General features: G+C 49.4%; 1 protein-coding gene across 5 annotated transcripts in view; it reads left to right on the plus strand.

Annotated features, from left to right (window-relative positions):
• GAS7 (growth arrest specific 7) overlaps nucleotides 1-27,491 on the plus strand; it is a 218,120-nt gene that overhangs the window by 177,241 nt on the left and 13,388 nt on the right. For all 5 annotated transcript variants that reach the window (XM_054047789.1, XM_054047791.1, XM_054047790.1 and 2 more), the window contains 4 exons: nucleotides 2,752-2,830; nucleotides 4,097-4,225; nucleotides 8,586-8,709; nucleotides 24,624-24,703. In XM_054047789.1, the coding sequence (XP_053903764.1) occupies nucleotides 2,752-2,830; nucleotides 4,097-4,225; nucleotides 8,586-8,709; nucleotides 24,624-24,703 (412 nt within the window). The remainder of the gene's footprint in view (nucleotides 1-2,751; nucleotides 2,831-4,096; nucleotides 4,226-8,585; nucleotides 8,710-24,623; nucleotides 24,704-27,491) is intronic.

Genomic DNA, 27,491 nt, shown 5'->3' on the forward strand with positions numbered 1-27,491 from the left:
CCATTTAAAAGGGTTTAAAGTTCGGCTGTCGATTAATCACAGTTAACTCACGCAATTAACTAAAAAAAATTAATCGCAATTAAAAAAATTAATCGCAATTAATTGTAGTTTTAATTGCACTGTTAAAAATAGACTACCAATTGAAATTTATTAAATATATTTGGATTTTTTTCTACATTTTCAAATATATTGATTTCAATTATAACACCCTACACAAAGTAGACAGTGCTCACTTTACATTATTATTTTTTATTACAAATATTTGCACTGTAAAAATGGCAAACAAAAGAAATAGTATTTTTCAATTCACCTCATACAAGTACTGTAGTGCAATCTCTTTATCATGAAAGTGCAACTTACAAATGTAGATTTTTTGTTATATAACTGCACTCAAAAACAAAACAATGTAAAACTTTGGAGCCTACTTCTTGTGCAGCCAATCGCTAAGACAAATAAGTTTGTTTACATTTACGGGCGGTAATGCTGCCTGTTTCTTATTTACAATGTCACCTGAAAGTGAGAATGGCACTTTTGTAGCTGGCATTGCAAAGTATTTACGTGCCAGATATGCTAAACATTCGTATGCCCCTTCATGCTTCGGCCAACATTCCAGAGGACATGCTTCCATGCTGATGATGCTCGTTAAAAAACTAATACATTAATTAAATTTGTGACTGAATTCCTTGGGGGGAGAATTGTATGTCTCCTACTCTGTTTTACCCACATTCTGCCATATATTTCACGTTATAGCAGTCTCGGATGATGACCCAGCACATGTTCATTTTAAGAACACTTTCACAGCAGATTTGACAAAACGCAAAGAAGGTACAAATGTGAGATTTCTAAAGATAGCAACAGCACTTGATCTAATGTTTAAGAATCTGAAGTGCCTTCCAAAACCTGAGAGGGATGAGGTGTGGAGCATGCTTTCAGAAGTCTTAAAAGAGCAAGTCAGATGCGGAAACTACAGAACCCAAGCCACCAAAAATGAAAATCAACCTTCTGCAGGTGGCATCTGACTCGGCTAATGAGAATGAACATGTGTCAGTCCGCACTGCTTTGGATGGTTATCGAGCAAAACTCATTATCAGGATGGACGCAGGTCCCCTGGAATGGTGGTTGAAGCATGAAGGGACATATGAATCTTTAGCGCATCTGGCACATAAATATCTTGCAACGCCGTCTACAACAGCACCATGAGAATGCCTGTTCTTAATTTCAGGTGATAGGCACATGATTGCGGGCAGCATTATGCCCTGCAAATGTAAACAAACTTGTTTGCGCGATTGGCTGAATAAGAAGTGGGCCTGGGTGGACTTGTAGACTCTAAAGTTTTACATTGTTTTATTTTTGAATGCAGTTATTTTTTGTACATAATTCTATATATGTAAGTTCAACTTTCATGATAAAGAGATTACACTACAGTACTTGTATTAGGTGAATTGAAAATACTGTTACAGTACTTTTCTTTTTTACAGTGGAAATATTTGTAATAAAAAATACACTTTGTACTCTGTGATGTAAGTGAAATCAATATATTTGAAAATGTAGAAAATATCCAAAACTGTTTAAATAAATGGTATTCTGTTATTGTTTAACAGTGCAATAAATCGAGTGATTAATCACGATTATTCTTTTAAATTGTGTGATTAATCGTGATTAATTTTTTTAATCGCTTGACAGCCCTAGTTTAAAGTTAGGTAAGCGGGACAGCCCTCCAGGCAAATACTTCAAACAAAAGAAAGCCAAGTTATGGGACATCTCTTATCTGTGTCCTAACATGACCCAGCACCTTTCTACTGGCAGCGAGAGATTCCACAGCTTCACAGAGAGCTTCCTTCTTCTTCCAGTGCAAGAAACACCTTTACCCACCACACATTAATCCCCTTCACTGTATAACACCACACCTTGATTACAAGCTGAGCAGCAGCTTCTCCAATTCAGCACTGCCATCTGTGTGCAGACTCAGTGTGTGGTGTGTGTTTCTGGGGAAGTCTAAGGTTCTGTGCAGGTGGGGTTGGATTCTGTGGAGAGCATTAATGTGTTCATCTACCTAGCTGCACATAGAGTTCAAACGGCTGCAACGAACTGGATGTTCTTCAGTGAACAGAGCTTGCCACCTCCAGCATGAAAATATTAATCTGATCCTACCATTATTTGGCTTTTTGCCTTCTGGGCACTCTGCTACTGTTGCTCTCTTGACTGCCTGTAATTGGAGGTCCCTTTCCATAGCCTCTTTTATTTCCATCATTTTCACTGTGGAAAGAGGGACACTGTGTGCACTTCAGTGATTTGCCTGGAGATGTGACAATGTTTTCAGTGGCAGGTGTCTTTAAGACGGAACTGAGGGCTATGAAGCAGACACGCAGCTAAACCACTTTTGTACACAGGGTTTCAGAGGTCTGCAGGCGCCGGGATTCTAAACATTGTAGATGATAGAAGGTTTTAATGACTGTACATTTTCCATTAGCTAATGTGAGGGAATTCTATTGGGAGGGGGCTGTCCAGGTCTTTGTGTCTGAGATGTGAGAGGTGTGAACTGGTACTACTGTCTTAATGCTGGAGGGGACAACAGTCTGATTGATTAAGCTGTAGTAGTGGAATGGTGCATACATGTATATTGAGTATGATACAATGCAGGGGCTGATACACTGCACAAATGAAAGGTTGCCTCATGAATTCCAGTGGGGGCCATGCATGGGTACAAGGCACAGATCAGGGCACTGACCAGTGATGCATTGTGTTTTTCAGCACCTTAGGCGAGGCCTGGGCCCAGCTGAAGAAAAGTCTGGCGGATGAGGCAGAGGTTCATCTCAAATTTTCCTCTAAGGTAATCTGCAAGCTCCTTTGTTCACACAGAGCATTCTCCAGGAGTTTGGTAGTGGTCTAGCCTTTGGGGGATATTAATAAGGAAAATATGAACATACAGAGGTGGTCCAAATGGCAAACATCTGAGAGCACTAAGGAAATCTGTCAAAGCTGTGTGTTTTCCTATGCTCTCTGCAACACTGTTCTAACCCGTTAAATCCCACTCTGCTGCCAGAGCTGGGAACAGAACCTAAGAGTCAGATGGGGGAGTATTATTATTATCACCCTGTCCTACAGAGAGGGACACTGACACCAAAAGGCAAAGGGGACCGATAGCCTTGGCTGTAGCAGCAGGATTCAAACTCACAGGCCAATGTGTGGCCAGCTCATGTGCAGGGGTTATGTGGGGGGGGACCAAGACACCTCCTTCCTCTTGCACACCTGATGAGAGGGCTGGAAAACACTGCAGGCCATTTGCTCAGTGGAGCACAGAGCCACCTCTGTCCAAGTATGTTGAGCAGCATGCGATTTCCCAATGCAAAGGGAAAGAGGCAGAGACATAGTCCCACTCCCTTCTTTCCTCCCTCCCTCCCACTCACTGTTGTCCAAGGCCACTTGCAGTGAGGGATGCACTGACAGTCTGTGTGGTCCCAGTTCACTGGAGAACTCAGGGTGTGACTGTGATGCCTGCACTGCACCTGGGAGAGGCAGCTTCCTGCCACCTTCGAGCTAGGGCGGGGACAGTCTTGTGGTTAAGGCACAGGAGGTTTGGGTTTAATTCCTGGTCCTGCCACTGGCTCCCTGGATCACCTGGGGTAAGTCACTCTCTCTCTCTGGGCCTCAGTTCCCATCAGAAAATGGGGATAACAGCACTATCCCCCCAGGGCGTGGGCTGGGGAAATCCGTTACCTGTGTACGAGGCACTGTGACGGTGGCTGTTACAAGTATCTCTATTGGAGATTAAAGGTTTCAGGCTTTCCAATGAGAGAGGATAGCAAGAACTTAAGAATTTGTGACCTTTGAGAAATTCCTCCTATGCTCCCTTAACTGATGGGTTGGGGTGGAGGCAGCTTTGCTCCAGGCTTTCTTTGTGAAGGGAAAGATCCTTAGTCCATTCTGCCATCATGCTGCTAAAATTACATCTCTGGCTAAGTATGAGCACCGCATTCTCGTCCATTGTGAGCAAGCCTTTCAGGAGAAACAGCTAACTTCATCCAGTCTTGTTATGCTCCTGATCAGTGCTTGGCTGTTTGCACTTCCCAGTGCCCCTTTCTATTGTCATTCCCAGCTCCAGAGTGAGGTGGAGAAACCACTGCTCAACTTCAGAGAGAACTTTAAGAAAGACATGAAGAAATATGACCATCACATCGCGGATTTAAGGAAGCAGCTGGCTAGTCGCTACACAGCAGTAGAAAAGGTAAGAGCAGAGAATGAAGCAGAGTGAGCTTTGGTGGGATAATCTCATCTGGGTGACAAGAAAAAAACAACTCATGGAATGCTTCTCTTCAGCTTCTAACTACAGGAGAGAACTCTGCCAGAGGCTGTGTGTGGTCTCCCGTGCTAAACTCCTAAAGTCTTGTTCTGTTCGGGTGATTAATAGGAAACCAGGGAGGCAGCGTCATGTCTGGAGATATTTTTGTTACACTGAATTGTGTCTCTAACCCAACCCTTCTCACTCTCTAAGTTAATATATTGCTATGGCATTAGGTGAAAATATCCATCCTGATGCATGCTCCATGGTCACATTAGCCAGACAGGGCCTGGCAGGGATGTCAATCTAACTTGGGTCACCTAAGGTCACCAGCAAAGCCTCTGCCTGTTGTACACACACCTTTAGCAGACAGCTGAGGTCATGCTCCACCCCTTCTCCTGACTGACTCTCTGACTGGAGAAAGGGCAGGAAAAGCCAGGTGCCAGCACTGTTTGTGTCCTGTATGAAGCCGAAACACAATACTGCTGAATGATCCAGGTGTTGGTTGTTAAGTCCCTGCTGAGTAGTCTCACAGGAACCAAACTGTATGCTAGAGTGCACATCACATTGCACTCAGACAGACAGACAGGGACACAGCACATGGAAAACTGTCAGTCTGCACTGCTTACATGGAAAGCACTTTTCCCAGCTGTGCTAAGTTCTTTAGACTCATGTCTGAAGCAAGCATTATCCAACCATTTATCCAAAGGGATAATTAAATCAGTGGATCAGAAAACAAATACAGACCCCTTGGGTGGCATCTGCTCAGCATGACACAGACAAAGGAGATAGCCCTCTGCCAGGCTCCATTACCATCAGCTTCAATGCCCTCTAAGCCCAACACCAAATATTCCTCTCTCAAAATCTTTCAAAGCTGCAAAATTAACCCACCAGTAATTGCCTGTGAAGTCGATGTAGAGAGCCATTATTCCAGAGCTGGGATGTCGGTGTGTAACTCAGCACATACACAAATAGCAGCCTCCAAATTACGTCAAAATCTCCAATATGTTACAGGGGGCAAAAGAGTGTTGGCCTGATTTTTAACTAAACAGGCAACATCTTGTGCAAAACACGTCTAACTTGTGTGTTTAGGTAACCTCAGCAACTGTGCATACAGAAAGGGTAAATGTATTCACAGGTGGGTAACATGATAATGTGTGCCTACAGTTTCCTCACCTGCATGTACAGTGGCAGTAATTATACTCTGAAATTAGGTCTGTTAACATGATGGAGCAATTTAAATCAAGGTGATTGATTTAAATCATTATTTAAATCACTTGATTTTTTAAATAAATTGTTAATTTAAATCAGATTAAGACTATGGAAAAACTAATTTAAAATTTTGTTACTGCAACTTCAGATTAAAATGTTTAAAAAGAAAAGAAAAGAAAACAGAAAAAATCCCTGAAATTCTATATCAGAAAACTAAAGAAAAGTTCAAGACATCCACATTCACAATTGAAGACTATAGAATAAGAAGACAGTAAAGAACAAGCCCCATGCAAATAACAAAATCTGATCAACACATTAAAAATAAGAATTTTAATTTAAAAATCAGTTTGTAATCATGATTTTTAACAACCCTAGTCTTAAATGCTTAGACCCTGAAAAGCCCTTTGCTAGAGCAGGTGAACTGAGCCCTTTTTTGCTTGCTGTTCAAGATATACTTTTTCTTCCCTGGCTGTCTAGCTTTATATTTTATCTCTGCTACACAGAAACAGGCTGATATAAAGCACTCTGTAGATTAAACTCATTCTGAATTGCACTGTGAAAGCCTTTTTGTATATGAATTCATTTGGCACATTGAAGGAGCCCAGATCTCCAACAGTTTTTTTTTTTCAATGGACAGTATTGCAAGGGCTGAGTGTCTGGCTTGCTCCATTGGTGACTGGAGATGATTCATATTTTTGGACTATCTGCACTGCTTTCATCATTGCCTCACAATCATTCATGAATTTTATCCTCACAACACTGCTGTGGTGCAGGGAAATGCTATCCCTGCTTTTACAGAGGGGAACTGAGGCACAGAATATATTGAGGAACTTGCCTAAGGAAGCCTGTGGCTGAGTCAGAAATTGAAAGCAGATCCCCTGCATCTCTGTGCAGTACCGTAGCCATTGGACCTCCCTTCCTGTAATTACTCTCACCCATTGCAAGAGGCGAGGGCATGAGCAAGAAGCTGTGGCACACCCCCCAAGCCTTGTACTTACATGTCATAGGAATGTAGGCATTGCCAGGCTGCATCAGACCTGAGGACTATCTAGTCTAGGATCCTGTCTCTGATAGTAGCCAGCACCTGCCACTGCAGAGGAAAGTGCCAGAACCCTGCAGTAGCAGATGTGGGGCAATGACTCCCCATGAAAGTCTCCTCTTAGGCCCTCATACTCAGAGCCTGGTAGCAGGAGGGTTTGTATTCCTTTCAGCGTTCTCTCCTTTTAGTATTTACTATGATAACTCTGGATATTTTTGTAATATAAAAAATGTCCAATCCCCCTTTAAATCTTGGTAAGTTTTGGGCCTCAGTGACATCCAGTGGCAGTGAGTTCCATAGGCTGATTACACATTGTGTGAAAAAGTATTTTCTTTTATCAGTTTTGAATTTTCCACCTTTTAATTTCACCTGTTCTTGTGCTCCAAGACAGAAAGATTAGACCCATGGCTTCTCCCTCCCTCCTGCAGTGCCCCATCTCCCTTCAAGCCCCAGACCTGACCCAGATCACCAGTTTCTCTGCAGGGTTTCCCTTCATCACAGGGAAACCCCTTGCACTCTGGGCCACCAGATTTCAGTTTTCCAGTGTGTCTGCACTATGTGGGGAGGGCAGCAGCCCTTCGTCTGATGACACGAGTGCACATCTGTCAAATTGGGGGTGGCAGTGTCCCCCCCTTAGCAGCTGCTGGAGATGGGGACCCCAACCAGCCACCCCAGAAGGTAACAGGAACAAAATGGAGAGGCCTTCGTGTCCCTAACATAAGACCCGTGGGTAATGGGGCAGCAATTAGGACTATCAAATGAATCTGATGTTTAATATCGCTAACCCTTATAACACGAGTCCTCACTACATCGGACTAAAGCTGAGCAATAATCAGTTCATCAGTTTGTTGGTCAAACCAAAAACCCAACCCCAGTTCATTTCAGATCAACCCAAAATGAAAATTCTTTGGTTTTCTCAGTGAAACAAACATTTTGGGTCATATGAATGTATCGCTTAGATTCTGGGTATTTTAAACCACTTTTTCTATTAAAAGCAAATGAAATTTGGAGATGCCATTCACAAAGCCACTAAAGGAAGAGGTACCCCCCACTCCAGATCCTATAGGCTGGTGGTTAGGGCTCTTGCTTTTAAAGTGCAAGACTTAAGGTCATAGTCTTGCTCTACATCAGGCACAAGGGACTAGAACTTGGGTTTCTAGGGTTATAACCAAGGGCCCCATCCACTGAGCTATCGGATATTCTGGGGCTGGGGTGGGCTCTTGCAGTCTCTCCTGCTAAAGCTGTAGCACTTTGTTTAATATTAAATATGTATTGAGCCAGAGAAAGAGCAGAAGAGTGACTCTGTAAGCCCAGTGATCTGGGGGCATGTGGGTTCCAGTCCCTGCTGCAATGAATAGTTGATTAATTATACAGAATGGAACAGCTTCAAGAGGAAATTGAGACCCACCCCCCGCGGACCCAAGCGTCCAGTGCTTAGAGTACTCACCTACAATATGGGAAACCCACTTATTGTACTCACTACTAGCTCCAGCTGATTTAAAACTACATTTTTGGCTAATAAATGATTCATCCAGAAAATTTCACCGAGCTCTAATGGGTCATTGACTATAGGGTAACACCCGGGTTCTTGTAAGTTGTCATTTCTTCTCATGAAATTGCCTGGCCAGGTCCCCAGTGTCTGTGGCTTGTTAAGCAGACCACAGAGCCATCAAGAGCAGTCCTAACAAGGGCTCTGTGCCACTTGGTGCATGATCACCTGTGCAGCTTGTATTGTCCTTGCCATAGAGGGTTTTCAATCTAAGTCAGGAGGGACAATTCCCTCAGCTTTTCACTTGGCTTCTTGGTTAGCAAACGAGAGGTTTCTGTCCTCAAACCTAATCACTGCTGAGACAGGCTGGCTGAAGCTGTTGAGAACCGGGCTTTAAAGGACACATTGGGTGACATAAAATGTCCCCAACATACATATCACTACAGAGTACCTACTTTCTGTACAGGGATGATTTCATTTGGGAGGAGACGGACTCTATAGACATCATGAGGCAGCTGGAAGTTCTTCTCCTGTAAGGCATGTCTGGTATGCTTTGTTTATTCAAGGCCCGGAAAGCCCTGACAGAGAGGCAGAAGGATCTGGAAATGAAAACCCAGCAGTTGGAGATAAAGCTCAGCAACAAGACAGAAGAGGAGATCAAGAAAGCGAGGCGGAAGTCCACTCAGGCTGGTGAGTGGGTGAGGCTTGAGGTTCATATCTGGTAAACTGAATTAGGGAAGCCAGTATGTTGCAGTAGATGAGGTGGGGTGCAAAGGAGGCCAGAATGAGAGATGAGGCTGTCGGGATGGGAAAAAAAAGATGTTCCTGGCGAGGTGATGAGCAAGCAGCAGCAGAATTTGCATGTATGGGGGAAGGAAAAGCGGGGAGGAAAAAGTAACCACCAGATTGTGGGTCTGAGTGGTGTGGAGGATGAGGATGTTGTCAACAATGATAGAGAAGCGGGGAACCGGAGAAGATTTGGGAAGGAAGAGAAGGAGCTTGATTTTGGCCATGGTAAGCTTAACGGATGACAAGACATCCAAGAGGCGATATCGGCGAGACAGGCCAAGCTAGGAAATTGGATGGAAGGAGAAACGTCAATGGTGGAAAGAGATTTGAGAGTCAGCAGCGTAGAGCTGTTACCTGAACCCCGTGAGCTGATGAGAGACAGGGAGTCAAGTGAGACTAGCAGGGAGCCAAGGGATACAGCATTGGGATACCCCACTGACAGGGCGGAGGAGGACCCACCAAAAGGGAAATAGAAGAAACTGTCAGGCAGGCAGGAGGGAAACCAGGAGAGGATATTATTTTGAAAAGCTGGGAGGAAAAGATCTTGGCAAGGAGAGGATGGCTGACAGAGTGAAAAGCAGCAGAGGTGGCGAAAATGGAGTAAAGGCTCTTAGGTTTGGCCAGAAAAAGGTATGTATGTGTGTATATATATATGGAGGTATACCTATCTCATAAAACTGGAAGGGACCCTGAAAGGTCATTGAGTCCAGCCCCCTGCCTTCACTAGCAGGACCAAGTACTGATTTTTGCCACAGATTCCTAAGTGGCCCCCTCAAGGATTGAACTCACAAGCCAGAGTTTAACAGTCCAATGCTCAAACCACTGAGCTATCTCTCCCCCCAGGTCACTGGGGCCCTCAGTAAGAGTGGTGTGGGTAGAAAGAAGAGGGGCCCAACATGTCTTAGATTCGACTTACAAATCTATTGAAAGACAATTTGGCCTATGATTTCTATCCCACTCCTTCCAGTTAGTCAGCAAAACCCCTAGTTGAAGTTGGCCAATACTTTCTACTATAAGACCCTTATAACTTCACCAAACTTTAACTGTTCAGGGTAAAATTCCCCATGCCTGGTGTCTGCCTTACTCTAAAGTTTTTTGGAAAGTTCCAACAAAACTGGTCCAGCTATTTCCAAGAACAGGATGTGGGGAAAATACATTGTTTTGCCAATGGTAAATATTGCCTACTACCCTGTCACTGAGAAGCTCTAACGCCTGTGTGCTTTGGTCCCAATCTCATTGATGACCCATCTGCAGGTCAATGTGCATGAGGCTTGTGGGTTGCTGGCAGGCTGTTGGGGTCAGAGCTCTGGACCTAAGTTGCGCAGGCACAAGACACCCAGGGTTACAAGGCTGACAGTGACCGAACGACCTCCTCCAGCCAGATTTTGAATGGGGCCCAATCTGGCAGTCAGTCTCTGAACATGCCTACCAGATTAGGCCCCACAGGTATCTTCCCGCAGGTATCACCCGGTTCATGGATTGCAGTAGAATTTAGGCAGAAGTGCGCATACCCCAGTGCAGAAATTTAGGCAGCTAGGGAACTGTTACAGCAAAAAGTTAGGTGCCACGTGAATTTAACACCTGCAGGGTTCAGTGGCAGCCAAGTAGGGGTTTTGTGGACTCAGTGGTGCCTAACACTACGACTTAAGCACCTAAATCTGAGGTTTAGGCATCTAAGTACATTTGAGTATCTGGGCCTTATTCTTCATAGCTTTCACAATTACTGGCCTTTACAAAACTATGAATATGTTGGTTGATTCTGTCCACTAGGTGGCAGGAGAGAGCCTTGGGATGATCCATTTGGGACAACACATGATCTGAGAACATAATCAAAACAATGTTGTTTTTTTTATATAATAGTTTATTTTTGCCTATCTGTAAATCAGACAGATCCTCTGGCTCCTGTTGGAGTTGATAAGGAGCACAAAAGCAGCAGCAGAAGCTGTCCACAGACAGCCTTGCAAGGGATGTGGCTGCATCTTCCAAAACTTCCATAAATCGATGACTTTTGTACCTGTAGCTGTCAGTGGTGCAGGTATCACATGCTCCACTGTCTGCAGATTGGCCATGTTCTGAGTGAAACACTGGATCCTCCCTGGCCGCCCATGTGCCTAGGGGCCGCCAGGATCTGGCAAGTATCAGGGGGTAGCCGTGTTAGTCTGTATCTACAAAAACAACAAGGAGTCTGGTGGCACCTTAAAGACTAACAGATTTATTTGGGCATAAGCTTTCGTGAGTAAAAACCTCACTTCTTCGGATGCATAGAGTGAAAGCTACAGATGCAGGCATTATATACTGACACATGGAGAGCAGGGAGTTACTTCACAAGTGGAGAACCAGTGTTGACAGGGCCAATTCAATCAGGGTGGATGTAGTCCACTCCCAATAATAGATGAGGAGGTGTCAATTCCAGTAGAGGAAAAGCTGCTTCTGTAGCGAGCCAGCCACTCCCAATCCCTATTCAAGCCCAGATTAATGGTGTTGAATTTGCAAATGAATTTTAGTTCTGCTGTTTCTCTTTGAAGTCTGTTTCTGAAGTTTTTTTGTTCAATGACAGTGACTTTTAAATCTGTAATAGAATGACCAGGGAGATTGAAGTGTTCACTTACTGGCTTGTGTATGTTACCATTCCTGATGTCCGATTTGTGTCCATTTATTCTTTTGCGGAGGGACTGTCCGGTTTGGCCAATGTACATGGCAGAGGGGCATTGCTGGCACATGATGGCATATATGACATTAGTGGATGTGCAGGTGAATGAGCCCCTGATGGTGTGGCTGATGTGGTTGGGTCCTCTGATGCTGTTGCCAGAGTAGATATGGGGACAGAGTAGGCAACGAGGTTTGCTACAGGGATAGGTTCCTGGGTTGGTGTTTCTGTGGTGTGGTGTGTAGTTGCTGGTGAGTATTTGCTTCAGGTTGGGGGGTTGTCTGTAAGCGAGGACTGGCCTGCCTCCCAAGGTCTGTGAGAGTGAGGGATCATTTTCCAGGATAGGTTGTAGATCGTGGATAATGCGCTGGAGAGGTTTTAGCTGGGGGCTGTATGTGATGGCCAGTGGTGTTCTGTTATTGTCCTTGTTGGGCCTGTCCTGTAGTAGGTGATTTCTGGGTACCCGTCTTGCTCTGTCAATCTGTTTCCTCACTTCCCCAGGTGGGTATTGTAGTTTTATGAATGCTTGATAAAGATCTTGTAGGTGTTTGTCTCTGTCTGAGGGGTTGGAGCAAATTCGGTTGTATCTTAGGGCTTGGCTGTAGACAATGGATCGTGTGATGATCTGGCAGCCGCTTCTGGTAGTCACGCGGAGCCAGGGCAGGCAGGGAGCCTGCCCTAGGCCCGGGCCCCCACCACCAACTGGACTTTTAACGGCACAGTTGGCGGTGCCGACCAGAGCCGCCAGGGTCCCTTTTCGACCAGGCATTCCAGTCGAAAACCGGATGCCTGGCAACCCTATTCCCTCCACACCTATCTCCCCCATCCTGAGAACCCCCCACCCAACCACGCCTCAGGTCTGAACCCCCCCACCCAAGCTCTGAATGCTGCCACACACTCACACGCTATTGCCTGCATACACACGTGCACCCACCAGGCTTGGGGCTCTTCCCCATTCCCTGGCACCCACCACTAGACTCCTCCTGGATCTGGCAGAGCACGAGAACAGGCAGAAAGGGACGTGTGCACATGATCTGGAGTTGCCCCACAGAAGCCTGAGCTCCCTACTCTGTGCTTTCTCTTTCTGGGATCTATGCTGCAGGGCCAGGAGCCCCATTGGCAGCCAGCTGTGCTGCAATGTGCAGTATGGCAGCCACGCCACAGGGGGGGCCTTCACCACAGTGACCCCGCATCCCTAATGAATAGCTTAATCCGGAAAGCAGATTTACTCTTTCAAAGAAATGCTGGGCCTCAGCCCATCTAACCTAACCCAAGGTTTTCCTGGTGCTCAGCCCCAAGATGTCTGAAAGAGCCAAATCCGGAGAGGTGCTGAGTGCCTCCAGCACAGGCTGGGCTCTGCTGCCTTGGCAGAAACCGCAGCTAGTGCAAGTAAAATCCATGATCTGGAGGTAGCTAGCTAATTGCCCCCGGAATGCTGCTCCATTGCCAAGGCCCTGGACACTGTCTGAGACAGAGTGCAAGGAAAATGGTGCTGGAATACATAGAATGCAGCTTATTCATTGCTGTGTATAATAATAACTCAGTGCTCGCCCCAGGCTCTGTGTCCTTTGATGTGTCACAGCAAGAAATGAAATGGAAACTCATATAATAAATTGTTTACGAGCTGCCCATCTTACCCTGATAATTACAGCTATGGCTGCCTGCCAACAAGCAAAATAACATCCCCTTCCATCAGTCTTCTCTCCAAATGCTAGGGGAAAATACAGCTCTTACAGTATATGCAGAAGGCCAAAAATCCAGGCTCTGGTGGAGCAGGGGGAAGGGAATTCCAGAGGCTAGTGTATTCCTAAAGGAGAAGCTGCCCCTGCCCCTGGAGCTCCACTGCTTACAACCAGCAGTTTGGCACAGGGAGAGGTGGTCTTCCAGGCTCCAAACCTGAGAGCATAGGCGCCAACTTTCCCTGGCGCCGGTGGGTGCTTGCCCCCCTGCCCCAACTCCACCCTTTCTCCACCCCATCCCTTTCCCAAAGTCCCCACCCCAACTCCGCCCCCTCCCTGCCCCATTGGACCCCTTCCCCAAATCCCCGCCCTGGCCCCACCTCTTCCCCAAGCACGCCACGTTTCCCCTCCTTCCCCCTCCCTCCCAGCCTTGCGAAACAGTTGTTTCGCAGCGGGAAGCGCTGGGAGCTAGGGACATTTTGATCTGTACTTGGAACCTGCTAGGCAGACAGTGCAGCTTACAAAGCACATTGGTAAAGGCACCCCCTAACAAGCAGGCTGTTGTATTTCTGCACAAGCTTCATCTTCCAAGCAGTCACACATGATAGTCCCCATACAGAGAATATTAGAGTAGTCTAGTCTTGCAATCTTAAAGAGGCTGGATGGTCTGGTGGTTAGGATGCTAGCCAGTGGCCTGGGGAGACCCAGGTTCACTTCCCTGCTGTGTCACGCATTCCCTGTGTGCCTTTGGGCTAGTCACTTAGCCTCTCTGGGCTGCAGTTCCTGCTCTGTGAAATGGTGGGAATTGCACTGCCCTCCCTCACGGGAGTTGTGCAGCTACCTTCATCAAAGACTGTGAGGTGCGGAGGTGCCATGTTGATAAGTGACAAAGGAGTGAATAAGTGTTGCAGAGTCTGCATGTGAAAGGAAAGAGCTGACTCACTTTAACAGGCATAGATGGGGGGAAAAAAGCACATTTACCACTGTGCAAACCTTGAGCAGCAATGGCAAATCTGCCCCATAAGTACCCTGAATTGTCAACCTGTGTCACTCGGAGCAGCTCTGCTCCCTCAGTCACTGGTCCTGATACAATTCTCACCAGTCCTTTCAGGGTTTTCCCTTAACATTACCACAACTTGGTTCTCCTGCAAACACTGGGTTGCTGTACTACTGTTGGGATTGCATCTGCTACAGACCTGGGGCTGGGTGCCAGTAAAACACTGTCATCTGCGTTTCTTCACTAAAACACTTAGGAAATTCCTTTCTGCAATTAAGTGGGAGTAGAGAGAGATCGCTGCTCTAGCCCGTCATGTCATGTTTTCTATAAGGAATAGTGCAAATACTGTGGCAGTGTTACCAACTAAAAAAGGCAGCTGGGTGATTGTAGTCTAAAATGCCATCAAGGGCTTCTATGTTTACCTGGTCTCAGTAATTTCCATATTGAATGTGCTCAGATCACTAGGAAAATGATCTTGAACTTCCAGGCCTGCCAACTCAATGTGTGGTGACCTTCTCACAAGTGAGCACACTCTGCAGGCCAGATTAGACCCTAAATTCTTCTTCAAGTAGATGCAGACATATATTCCACTTAGGTGTGCCATTGGTTCAACCTTTCGTACCCTTCCTCCCTATCCCAACCAGGGGCGGCTCTAGGCACCAGCAAAGCAAGCACGTGCTTGGGGCAACCCATTTGCAGGGGTAGCTGGGATCCAGCATGGGAGCTAAGAACCAACAGGGGGCCCTGGGAGCTGTAGTTCCTTGGTTAGCTCCCTGCCTATAGAACCAGCCCTGGAGCAGGGAAAGAACTACATTTCCCAGAATTCCCTTGGCCACTACCAACAGGAAAGAGGGAGGGAGTGAGGAAGCTGAGACTTCATGCTATAGCCCTGCTATGAATGGAGAGCTGCACTGGGAAGGGTAGGGATACCATATTTTAACATTCAAAAAACAGGACACTCCACGGGGAGGGAGGGTAGCCCCACCTTGCCACCATCCACTCCCTCCGACTGCCCCCCACAGAAACCCCAACCCATCCAACCCCCCTGCTCCCTGTCCCCTGATCACCCCCTTCTGGGACCCCTGCCTCAACTGCCCCCCAGAACCCCACCCCCTATCTAAGCCTCCCTTCTCCTTGTCCCCAACTGCCTGCTCCTGAGACCCCCCCCAAGTTACCCCCTAGGACTCCACCCCCACCTGTCCCTTGACAAACCCCTGGGACTCCCATGCCTATCCAACTGCTGCCTGTCCCCTGAGTGCCCCCCCGAACCACTGACCCATCTACCCCCCCTTTCCCTGCCCCCCTGAACCTCCGCCCCATCCAACCCCCCTGCTCCCTGTCCCTTGACTGCCCCCGGAACCTCCTACCCCTTCTCCAACCTCCCAGCCCCCTTACCGTGCCACTCAGACCAGCGTTTCTGGCTTTGCGCAGTGCCAGACACGCTGCTGCATACATGTTGCCGTGCTCCCCTGCGGAGCCACAGGCCCCCCGCCCCCCTCAGCACCTGCCTTCCGGATTTGAACACCTCAAAATTCAGGAATGCTCAAGCTCAGTTTGGGCAGCTGTTACTTCATTTCTCCCAAATCAAATATACTGATCCACTGTAACTTGCTGTAGAAAAAGTAGGATAAAATTGAGCAAGGAATGCTTCCCAGTGGTTATTAGGACTGGAATTGCTATTTTCAACAGCCATTGCCTTTTTTGTTTGTTTGTTTGTTTGTTTGTTTAAAAGGAAGACAGTGATATTGCATTGGCAAATTCCCCATAGAAAGAAAGAGTGGAACAAAAGAATAATAAAGGCACCTCAACTTTTCCTCATTTATGGAGGACAGTCTTATAATATGCATCCAGATATCCTCCAATCACACAAGCTGAAATTTTTTTCACTTTACTGCATTTCTGTAACCATATGGGAACCAGTCCTGTCTGTGCTCTGTGCACATCTAAAATTCCTGCCTGAATGACGTGCCCTGGGAGCGAGTTACCAGTGACCCAGGGCTGCGGCGGAAGGAGGGTGCAGGTGGGGGGCGGGGAGAGCCCAGGGCTGGGGCAGCAGGAGGTGTGTGTGGGGGGGCAATGGTGGGGGGGTAGGGGAGAGCCCAGGGCTGGGATGGCTGGGGGTGCGAGTGGGGGGATGAGAGCCCAGGGCTGGGGCGGCAGGGGGGTGTGGGTGGGGGGGGGGGAGAGCCCAGGGCTGGGGCAGTAGGGGGGTGCGGGTGGTGGAGGAGAGCCCAGGGTTTGGGCGGCAGGGGGGTGCGGCGAGGAGTCCAGGGCTGGGATGGGGGGCGGAGGGGAGCAGCCAAAATTTTTTTTGCTTGGGGCAGCAAAAAACCTAGAGCCGGCCCTGATCCCAACCTGCCCACTCAGAACCAGAGCCGCACCCTCCATCTTGTGCTCAGCTCCCTGCACCTTACGGCATGGTTGCTGCATGATTGGGATGAAGAAGATTGGTCTGCAGGATGTAACTGATGTAGTCTTCTATCCAGGACAACTTTGAGTACCTGCTACATCTTCAGAAATTGGGCCTTGTGCTCAGTTCACTGAGAGTGCCTCTGGCAGCAGTATCAGAGTTTCACCCTCCCAACTCCCCTATTCAGGGAAAATCATTTTTTTCCAATGCCATGATGACGAGATTTGTAAAAGGACTTCTCCAATTACGTTCTCCAGTCCTAGAGCCTATTCCCTTGTGGAACCTAAACATGGGTTTGGCCGCTCTTTCTGAGCCTTCCATTCAAGCCCCTGGCATCCTGTCCACTGCCCTTTTTGTCTCAGAAAACCACATTCCTGATAGCCATTACATCTGCAAGGAGAGTGAATGCGGAATTCTCACACATCTCCACCGACATGGTAACTTTATGACTACACTCAAAGTTTTTAACCAGAGTGGTCTCAGTTTCATTTGAACAAGGTGGTATAGTTGCCTGTGTTTTTTTCTAACCAGAGGAGCAGCGCCTTCACACATTAGATGTCAGAAGATGTCTGATCTTCTGCCTGGACAGGACTAAACTCTTCCATGCTTCACCTCATCTGTTTGTGTCGGATACAGACCGTATGAAAGGACAGGCAATCTCCTCTCAGACAAACTCTAAGTGGATAACTCCCTGCATCAAGACTGCCTATGAAACAGCTTCAGCTATGCCCCCTCAACAGGTCCAAGCCCGTTCTGTGAGAGCACAGGCTACATCACTAGCATTCTTAAGTGACATCTGAATATTGGATATTTACAGGACTGCTGCATGATTGTTGATACAGATATACATTCACAAACCTTTATGCCATTACTGTGGCATCCAGAGTAGATGCAAAATTTGGGAAGGTGGTCCTGCAGTCTGTTTAAATAGACTCTGAGCCCCACCCCTGGGGGTACTGTTTGTGAGTCACCTAAATAAAATACACAGCTGCACCTACTCAAAGAAGGAGAAATGGTTACTTACTATAATTGTATTTCTTCGAAATGTGATGCAGACGTATTCCACGACCCACTCTCCACCCCCTCTGCATCAGAGTCTCATCTCTGGGCATTCGATGTGAATGAACTGAAGGGGGTCAGATCGGTACCGCCTCATATGCCAAGGGGACAGGCTATGGCCATGAGGCATGAATGCCACCCTTCTATAGGTATTGTTAGGTAAAATTCTTTGGCTTCAGGTGCTCTGGGCATGCACACACCTGAGTGGAATACACGGCTGCATCACATCTCGAAGAACCACAGTTACAGTAAGTAACCGTTTCTTCCTGATATATTTTTAAAACTCGGCCATCTAGTTTCAGCAGAAAACAGGGATTATACCCCATGTTAAACCCATTTTCAAATGCAGTCTTAACTGTGGAGTTGCTACCAGGCGAATCCAGAATTCATTGTTCTTCTTCGAGTGATTGTTCACATCCATTACACATTAGGTGTGCGCGCGCCGCGTGCACGGACGTCAGAAACTTTTTCCCTTAGCGGCTCCCGTCGGGTCGGCAGGGTCCCCCCCCTCCCGCCAGAGCGGCGCCCCGCTCCAGGGTATATATATCCCTGCCGACCCGACCCCTCCAGTTCCTTCTTACCATCCGTGGCGGCGTTGGAACAACTCTGTCTCTCGTCTGAGAGTGTCCCTCTGCAATAGTCATTAGTGTTATTTAGCAGTTATCAGTTAGTTTGTAGTAGTGTTGAGCCAGTAGTTAACAGCTCATTAGGGCACTTAAAGTTCCTGCTGTGGTTGTTTGTTCAACCACGGCACCGGCCCTGGGCGGCAGGGCATGCCGCACGCCCAAGGCTTCAAGGCTTGTGCCACGTGCCGCAGGCCTATGCCATTGAGCGACTCCCACGCCTCGTGTCTCCGCTGCCTGGGGGAGGCTCACCAGAAAGAGCGCTGCAAGATCTGCAAGGCCTTTAAGCCCAGAACTAAGAAAGAAAGAGACTTTCGCCTTAAGCAGCTGCTCATGGAGACGGCATTACAGCCCTCCACTTCGGTGGCACCGTCTGCCTCCGTGCGGAGCGCCCCGGCATCGGTGCGGGAACCGGCACCGGCGGGTCATCCGAAGCCCACGGCACCGACCCAATGGGGACATATACGATGCCGGTCGTCTTCGCCGGCAAAAGCGAAGGGCCAACCTAAGGCCCGAGGACGCTCCCCGCACAAGAGGGCGGGACCGGTGAAGACCTCGAGTGCCCCTAAGGCCTGTACGGCCCCAGCACAGACCCCGGTAGTGGCTCCGGCGCCGAAAGGCCCGTCGAGCCCCGGGATAGGCGCGTCGAGTGAGGATGAAGGGCTGGAGGAGCTCTTGGAACAGCCCTCCACTCCGGACACGTTTGAGGCAGCTAAGGACCTCATTGCATTGTCCGTCGAGGCCCCTACACGCGCTGAGGACGCTCTGCCGAAGCTGCCGCACAGAGGCAAGCCGGCGATGGTGCGCCCATCACGGTCGCCGTCTCGGCACCGTTCCGGGAACCGGTCCCGGTCGAGCTCCGCCTCGGTGGACTCCCGGTTACCCTCGGCGCAGGAAGCACTGCAGCAGTCGGGCTTCAACAAGCGGTCGGCACCGACTCAGCAACCCAGCACGAGTCGGCACCGCGAAGTGTCGGCGGTACGTTACCCGATGCCGACCAGCCGTAGTCGTTCCCGGTCCCACGATCACCGGTACCGTTCCAGGTCGGCGAGACGCTATTCCAGGTCCTGGTCGCGGAGGCGCTACTCCCCAAACCCAGACCGGCACCATCCGACGGCTCCGCCGTGGCCTTCCAGGTCACCGTCCGTGGTCTCGGGGACTGACTCGGACCGGTACGGCGGGTATGCCCATAGGTCACAGGCCAGCAGGGACTGCGGCCATTCCCAGTGGGGCCAACCGAGCCAATGGCCATTCTGGACACCCTGGGCCTACCACCAGCAAGGGCCCCCATCGAGGGCCTCGAGATCTGGGCCATCGGGGTACCGATCCCGCTCCCCGCGGCACCGCTCGCCATCGCATAAGGAGGCAACGGTCTCTAGACCACCGGAGCGGGAAGGAGTAGACTCGGCACCGAGTACGGTACCGTCCCAGTCCCACACTGTGGGTCAGGCCCCAGAGGAGCAACTGGTCGATGCCGGGTTGCAGGACAATGAGGATGGGCAGAAGGCCCCGACCCCTTCCTCCTCGCCAGACGAGGCAGTAGCGGGCACAATGGTGTCCGGCCCTCCCCCGATTGACCATCGGGCGCACCAAGACCTGCTTCGCCGGGTAGCCCTCAATCTGGGCTTGCAAGCGGAGGAGACCGTAGAACAGGAAGACTCCATGGTCGATATCCCGAGCCCGGAGGGCCCCTCCAGAGTCGCTCTCCCGATTATACAGACAGTACAGTCCAACTATAAGACGGTGTGGCAAACGTCGGCCTCCAGTGCACCGACTGCAAGAGGCCTGGAGAGGAAATACTTCGCCCCATCTAGAGGGTTTGACTTCCTCTTTTTACACCCGTCCCCTTGTTCGCTGGTGGTCTCGGCGGTCAACGAGAGAGAGCGTCATGGCCAGCAAGCTCCTGCCCCCAAGGGCAAGGAAGCTAAGCGATTGGACTTGTTCGGGAGGAAAGTCTATTCATCTGGGGGCCTTCAACTGAGGATCGCCAATCAGCAGGCGATTCTAAACAGGCACAATTTTAACTCTTGGGCATCAGTCGCCAAGTTTAAGGACTCCCTCCCACCTGACGCGCATCAGGAGTTCACGGCCCTGGTGGACGAGGGGATGGCGGTGGCCAAGACCTCATTGCAGGCCTCCCTCGACTCGGCCGACGCTGCGGCTAGAACAATTGCGTCAGGAGTCGTGATGAGGCGTTCGGCGTGGTTGCAGGCTTCAGGTCTCCCGCCAGAGGTGCAGACCACACTGCAGGACCTCCCGTTTGAAGGCTCAGGCTTGTTTTCCGACCAAACGGACGCCAGGCTACATAGCCTTAAGGACTCGCGAGCAACCCTTAAGTCGTTGGGTATGCACACCCCGGTGACGCAGCGTAAGTCCTTTAAACCCCAGCCACCGCAAAGGCAATACCACCCTCACCCCCGGGACGAACCATACCGCCGTCGAGGCAGGGATAACAGGCGGAGACGTAACAATACGCCTAACCAGGGCCAGAGTCACGGCCAGGGCAAGCCGCAGCCAGGGGATAAACCAGGCTTTTGAAGCTACGCCCGAGGACAGCGTACCGCATTCTATACCGGATCCTCCTCTGAGTTTCAAGGACCGCCTGTCCCATTTCTACCGTGCATGGTCGCGCATAACATTGGACCGCTGGGTCCTGCGCACAGTGAAGGCGGGCTATACCCTCCAGTTTTCCTCGCCCCCTCCCTGCCATCCCCCTTCCCCGTCCCTCTTCAGGGACCCCTCTCACGAGCAACTTCTCACGCAGGAGGTACAGACCCTTCTCGCTGCAGGAGCAGTAGAAGAGGTCCCACCAGACCTAAGGGGAAAAGGATTCTACTCCAGATACTTCCTGATCCCCAAGGCAAAAGGGGGCCTCCGTCCTATTCTGGACCTGCGCGATCTAAACAAGTTTCTGATCAAAGCGCGCTTCCGTATGGTCTCCCTTGGAACTATTATCCCATCCCTGGATCCGGGGGATTGGTACGCTGCCCTCGATATGAAAGATGCCTATATTCACATCGCAATCAATCCGGCCCACAGACGGTTCCTGCGCTTCGTTGTCAACCAGCGCCATTTCCAATTTACGGTCCTGCCCTTCGGCCTGGCATCAGCACCACGAGTGTTCACGAAATGCATGTCCGTGGTAGCAGCCTTCCTTCGAAAGAGAAGGATGCGTGTGTTCCCGTACTTGGTCGATTGGCTTCTCGCGGGCAGGTCGGAGGCCGAGGTCCGCTCCCATGTGACGCTGGCCTTACAGATGTTCAGCAGGCTCGGCGTACTGGTCAGCGTGCCCAAGTCCACGTTAACTCCCACGCAGAGACTGGACTTTATAGGTGCGACCCTGGACTCGGTGGCCGCGCAGGCAAGTCTCCCAGAGTCACGGTTCCTGACAATTCAAGGGGTCGTAAGCTCCGTCCAGAAATTTCCCACGACTACGGCAAGGTGCTGTATGCAGCTCCTGGGACACATGGCAGCCTGCACTCACGTAGTCAGACATGCCCGCCTAAGGCTCAGACCTTTGCAGCTGTGGTTTACCCAAGCATACCGCCCCAACAGAGACCCCTTGGATCTGGTGGTGACAATTCCGGCTCGGGTGTTGAGCTCCCTCCGCTGGTGGCTCGATCAACAGCAGGTTTGCGAAGGGATCCCCTTCGCTGCCCCACAACCTACTCTGACGTTAGTAACAGATGCATCGGACCTGGGTTGGGGGGCGCACCTGGGGGAACTGCGGACCCAGGGGTTGTGGTCCAGGGAAGACAGGTTGCTTCACATCAATCTGAAGGAGCTGAGGGCGGTTCGCCTCGCCTGTCAGACCTTCCACGCCACCATAGAAGGTCACAGCGTGGCAGTTCTGACGGACAACACTACCGCCATGTTCTATATAAACAAGCAGGGCGGGTCCCGGTCCTCTCCCCTCTCTCGCGAGGCGCTCCGTCTATGGGACTTCTGTATAGCCCATGCGATCCACCTCATCGCGACGTATCTCCCGGGGATCCAAAACGGCTTAGCGGACCGCCTCAGCCGATCCTACCACATGCACGAATGGACGTTGAGGCAGGATGTCCTGCATTCAATCTTCCGGAGGTGGGGGTTTCCCCGGGTGGATCTTTTCGCCACCAAGGACACCAGGCAATGCCCTCAGTTTTGCTCTTTCCAAAACCTCAGCCCGGGGTCGTTGGCAGATGCCTTCGCGATTCCATGAGGAGGGAGCCTAGGGTATGCCTTCCCTCCATTCCCGCTCATCCACAAGGTCCTCCTCAAGACCCGCAGGGACAAGGCGACAATCATCCTCATCGCCCTGGCATGGCCACGACAGCATCGGTTCACAACCCTGCTGGAATTGTCCATAGCCAACCCGATTACCCTCCCCCTCCATCGCGACCTAGTCACACAGGACAGGGGTCGCCTGCTCCACCCGAACCTATCGTCGCTACATCTCACAGCGTGGTATCTCTCTGGCTGAACGATGCAGAACACAGGTGCTCTCACCAGGTTCAACAAATCCTCCTTAATAGTAGGAAGCCCTCCACAAGAGCGACCTACCTGGCAAAATGGAAAAGGTTCTCCCACTGGTGCGAGCCTCAACGCATACAGCCTTTACAAGCCTCAGTTCCGTCGATCTTGGACTACCTACTGCACCTCAAGAATCAAGGGCTTGCGCCCGCCTTGATTAAAGTGCATTTGGCTGCCATATCGGAGTTCCATCCGGGGGAGTTGGGAGTGTCAGTGTTCTCCAACCCCACAGTAGCCCGATTCCTCAAGGGACTGGAGAGGGTGTTTCCCTATTCGCGCCCACCGGTCCCTGCGTGGAGTCTGAACGTAGTCCTAACAAGACTCATGAGTCCCCCCTTTGAGCCCCTAGCCGCTTGCTCCCTCATGCACCTCTCGTGGAAGGTGGCGTTTCTCGTGGCCATCATGTCGGCCAGGAGGGTATCGGAATTGAGGGCCCTCACTTCGGAACCCCCTTATACAGTTTTCCATAAGGATAAGGTGCAACTAAGGCCGCACCCTAAATTCCTTCCAAAGGTGGTCTCGCAGTTTCACATGGGGCAAGACATTTGTCTACCAGTGTTCTTCCCTAAGCCCCAGGCGAACCCTAGCCACCGCAGCCTGCATGCAGTCGATGTTCGGAGGGCATTGGCGTTTTACCTGGAGCGGACCAGGTCGTTCTGCAAAACACCTCAGCTGTTTATTGCTGTTGCGGAACGTATGAGAGGCCTGCCTATCTTGACACAGCGCTCGTCAGCATGGATTGTGCGTTGTATACGCACGTGTTATGAGTTCGCCAACGTACCAGCCCCAGAGATCCAGGCTCACTCGACTAGGGCCCAAGCGTCCTCGGCGGCTTTCTTGGCGCAGGTTCCGATCCAGGAAATCTGTAAAGCGGCCACCTGGTCGTCCGTGCACACGTTCACAGCCCACTACGCGATCCACCATCAGGCCAGAGAGGACGCAGTGGTTGGCAGGGCTGTGCTACAATCAGTTATACCTTGACTCCTACCCGCCTCCAATGGTAAGCTTGTGAGTCACCTAATGTGTAATGGACGTGAACAATCACTCAAAGAAGAAAAAACGGTTACTTACCTTCTGTAACTGTTGTTCTTCGAGATGTGTTGTTCACGTCCATTACACTTCCCACCCTCCTTTCCCTCTGTCGGAGTCTCCGACAAGAAGGAACCGAAGGGGTCGGGTCTGCAGGGATATATATACCCTAGAGCGGGGCGCTGCTCTGGCGGGAGGGGGGGGACCCTGCCAACCCGACGGAAGCCGCTAAGGGAAAAAGTTTCCGACGTCCGTGCACGCGGCGCGCGCACACCTAATGTGTAATGGATGTGAACAACACATCTCGAAGAACAAGAGTTACAGAAGGTAAGTAACCGTTTTTTTTCAAATTCTCCTAGTTTCAGTTTGTCATAAGTTGTTGTTTTAAACTTTTTATTGCTGCTTTCACTTTTCATCTTAACCAGGATGTATTTTGAACTGAAGTTGCCTTCTTTCATGACTGCAGAATTGTAGCTTTTTGGGCACCTAGTAAAATGTTTTTAAAGGAGTCCCAATTATCGTTCACATTTTTATGTGTAAATCCGTCCCGCCCACCCACCCACCCACTTAGTTTTGCTAATAAATGTTTTCAGCTTTGGGAAACTGGCTAACTGGCCCTTTTGTAGCACTGAGTATATGGTGAGATTGTTTTCTGTTTGCACATAACAAATCTAATACAGATGTGCTCTAGTTCATACGGAAATTATGGCTGTTCTGTGCAGGGGGTCAAACTAGATGACCTAATGGTCAATTCTGGCCTTCAAATGTATGACTATAAATGAAAAGTAATCTGTCACTTCCCACTCCATTCCTTTATGAGGACTAGGAGGATGACTTACTGATATCTTGATCTTTCCAGGAGATGACCTGATGCGTTGTGTGGATCTTTATAATCAAGCCCAATCCAAGTGGTTTGAAGAAATGGTGACCAGCACTCTGGTATGTATCAGTGTGTAGCATTTTGTGTTTCTAATACTGCTCTTTTTTTATTTCTCCTTGTGACGAAAGCCCTACAAGATAATCTATCATGTTGATCACCCTAGTATCTCTCTATTTACAGCCACAGAAGAGATAACAGACTTTAACCTGCCACTATATTGCTCATCCAATAAATCAAGCATAGTGTCATTTGGGGAGGAAAAAAGAAAACATTTTCCTCGCAGTCTGAGTGTAAAGGGGCAGTAATTTGAAGCTGCTTGGGTGTTAGAAATGGTGGCAGTAGGCCAGGAAAAGTGGGGTAATGGGAAGAGGGCAGAGCAGTAAAAGATGCATGCTAAATTGTGAGTACATTTATAAATTAATAATGTTTGCAATCATTTTTTATCCCATGGTTTTGCAATTTAGCACCTAAGTATCCCCAGCACATAGTGTGAGATAATTGCTGGTAATTCTGCTTCTCTGAAGGCATCATATCACAGGTCTCTCACTCTTGGGGCTCTCACTTCCAGGGTTACTCGTGGGAAATGTCCTGGCATTTATGTATTTAGTACTCCTGGGGGCATTCTGCACCTAATATTTTAAAATGCTGCAAAATTCTGCAAATTTTATTTGTCAAAATAACACTACATAATCATACCAGTTTCAATTATTTGGGTAATTTATTTCAAAATTCCTGTCAGCAAGTATGTCTGTAACAGTACAAAGACACACAAAAATTCCCCCAGGAGTAGAGTTAAAGAAACCCCTGTGACAACCCAGTTCCTGTTTCTCTGCCTCCTTTCCCCCCCCCCCCCCCCCCAGAGCCCAGCCAGGGGACCAAACACCCACAACCCCTCCCCGCCCCAGAGTCCAGCCCCGGGGGCCCCCGGCCCAGATACCCGCACACACACCCCGAGCCCAGCCACCGCCCCCCTTCCCCCCCCAGCCTAGATACCCGCAAGCCCCCTCCAGAGCCCAGGGATCCAGAAGGAGAAAAAGCCTGATGCTCCGTCCAAGGCTTGCATGGAGTTTCCTGTGTGCCACCCTCTCCTTCCCTCAGGGCATGCTGGGAACCCTCTAGCTCCTCAGCAGTGTCTTCTATGTGCGAGCTGGGCTCTGCTGGGTCCATCAGCCCCTAGTGGTGGCTAGCAGCAGTGCAGCCCATTTCTGTGGGGGAAAGGAAATTCTGTGCACACCATGTTAATTTCTGCAAAATTCTGCATTGCGCTGTGGCGCATAATTCTCCCAGGAGTAATTTAAGGCCTTCTGAAGCACCTGTATGTGGGCTCCAGGGCTCTTCTCCAATCCACCTCACATGATCCCTATAGGCATGCTCCAAACAGTGGTACCTCAAGGGCTTTAAAGTTTGCAGCCGGTTCCTTTCAAGAATGGGAACTAGGAACTCTCCTGACAGGCAATTAAAAAGCTACCCATTTTTTTCCTTCAAACAAATACAAAAGAATGAGCTGGGCAATTCAGAACTGAGTACCCAGTGGGCAGACCCAGCATTCAACACTCAAAGCTCACTAACTCCCAGGGGAGGCAGGTGGGTGAGTGAAAATCCTGAGAGATGATCTCTTCAGGGAAGCAGATTGACGGACAGTAAGTAATTCTCTGTCTCTCCTACTGTGGGGCTGGATTGATTCATCTCTCATTTACACTGGGGCAAATCCATAGACCTCCACGGCGCAATGACTCTTGCTATGCACTGGTATAAATGAGCAGGATTCTCACTCCTGGGGAGTTGATAGAGCTCACAAGTCCTGCAGCAGCAGACTGAGGCCACTGCCCAACTAGCAACAGGAAAGATTTGTTTTAAATCAAAGTAGGTTGAGAAATGTCCCCATAAGGCTGTATCTTCATACACATAAAGACTCTTGACTGAAATGCAGTTCAGTTCCACATGAAACCCATACTCAGATTTTGATTTTTTTTTGTTTAATTTTCTTTATTTAATGTCCTCAGGGAAGTTTCTGTCTAAGGGCATGCCTGCATGGCAGCTGGAGATGTAATTTCCAGCTTGGATAGATGTACATACACTACTTTTGATTGACCTAGCATACTAAAAATAGACATGTAGTCACCACTGCTCAAGCAGCAAGATGGGCTAGCTGCACCTAGGCCCTGGGCGGAATTGTATGTGGTGTGGCTAGCCAGTCCCACTGCCCGTGCCACTGCAGCTACACCACTCTTTATAGTGCACTAGCTCAGTGAAAGCCACTATGGGTATTTCTGTCCAAGCTGGAAATTATACCTTCAGCTCCTGCACAGAGGTGTCCTTATCCACATGCAAATCAGTCACATGATCCTCCTCACAAAGATTTGTTTGGTTCCTTTTCGAGTGATGGTCCCTATTGTATTCCACTGAGGGTTTACACATGCACATGTGTCCAGAGCCAAAGAATTTGAAAGTAGTGTCTGTTGGTCCACACATGCGCCCTTGCTCCACCTCATGGTTTCATCCAAGGCAATAAAGGGCGAGGTGGACTGACCACGCCCTCAGTTCCTTCTCACCACCCCCCACAGTCCAAGTTGGAGCTGCTAGTGTCCCCTCATCTCTCACTGACACATTTAAAAAAATTTTTAGAATTGTGCAGAGTTTTTCTTGTTGTTTTTACTTGTAGTTCTAGTGGTTTTAGTGTTAATTTGGGGAATTAAGAGACTTTGGGGATCCGTTTTTTCACAAGTCCCCCCCTCCCCACCCAGCACCCACAAATGGGTACTGAATTATTCCGAAGATGCCAGGGTTCAAGATCTGCGCATCCTGCCTTCATTCATTCTTGGTCAACAACAAGTGCCAACTCTGTCT

This window comes from Malaclemys terrapin, chromosome 13 (assembly GCF_027887155.1).
Source record: "Malaclemys terrapin pileata isolate rMalTer1 chromosome 13, rMalTer1.hap1, whole genome shotgun sequence".
In the NCBI taxonomy this organism is placed as follows: Eukaryota; Metazoa; Chordata; order Testudines; family Emydidae; genus Malaclemys; species Malaclemys terrapin.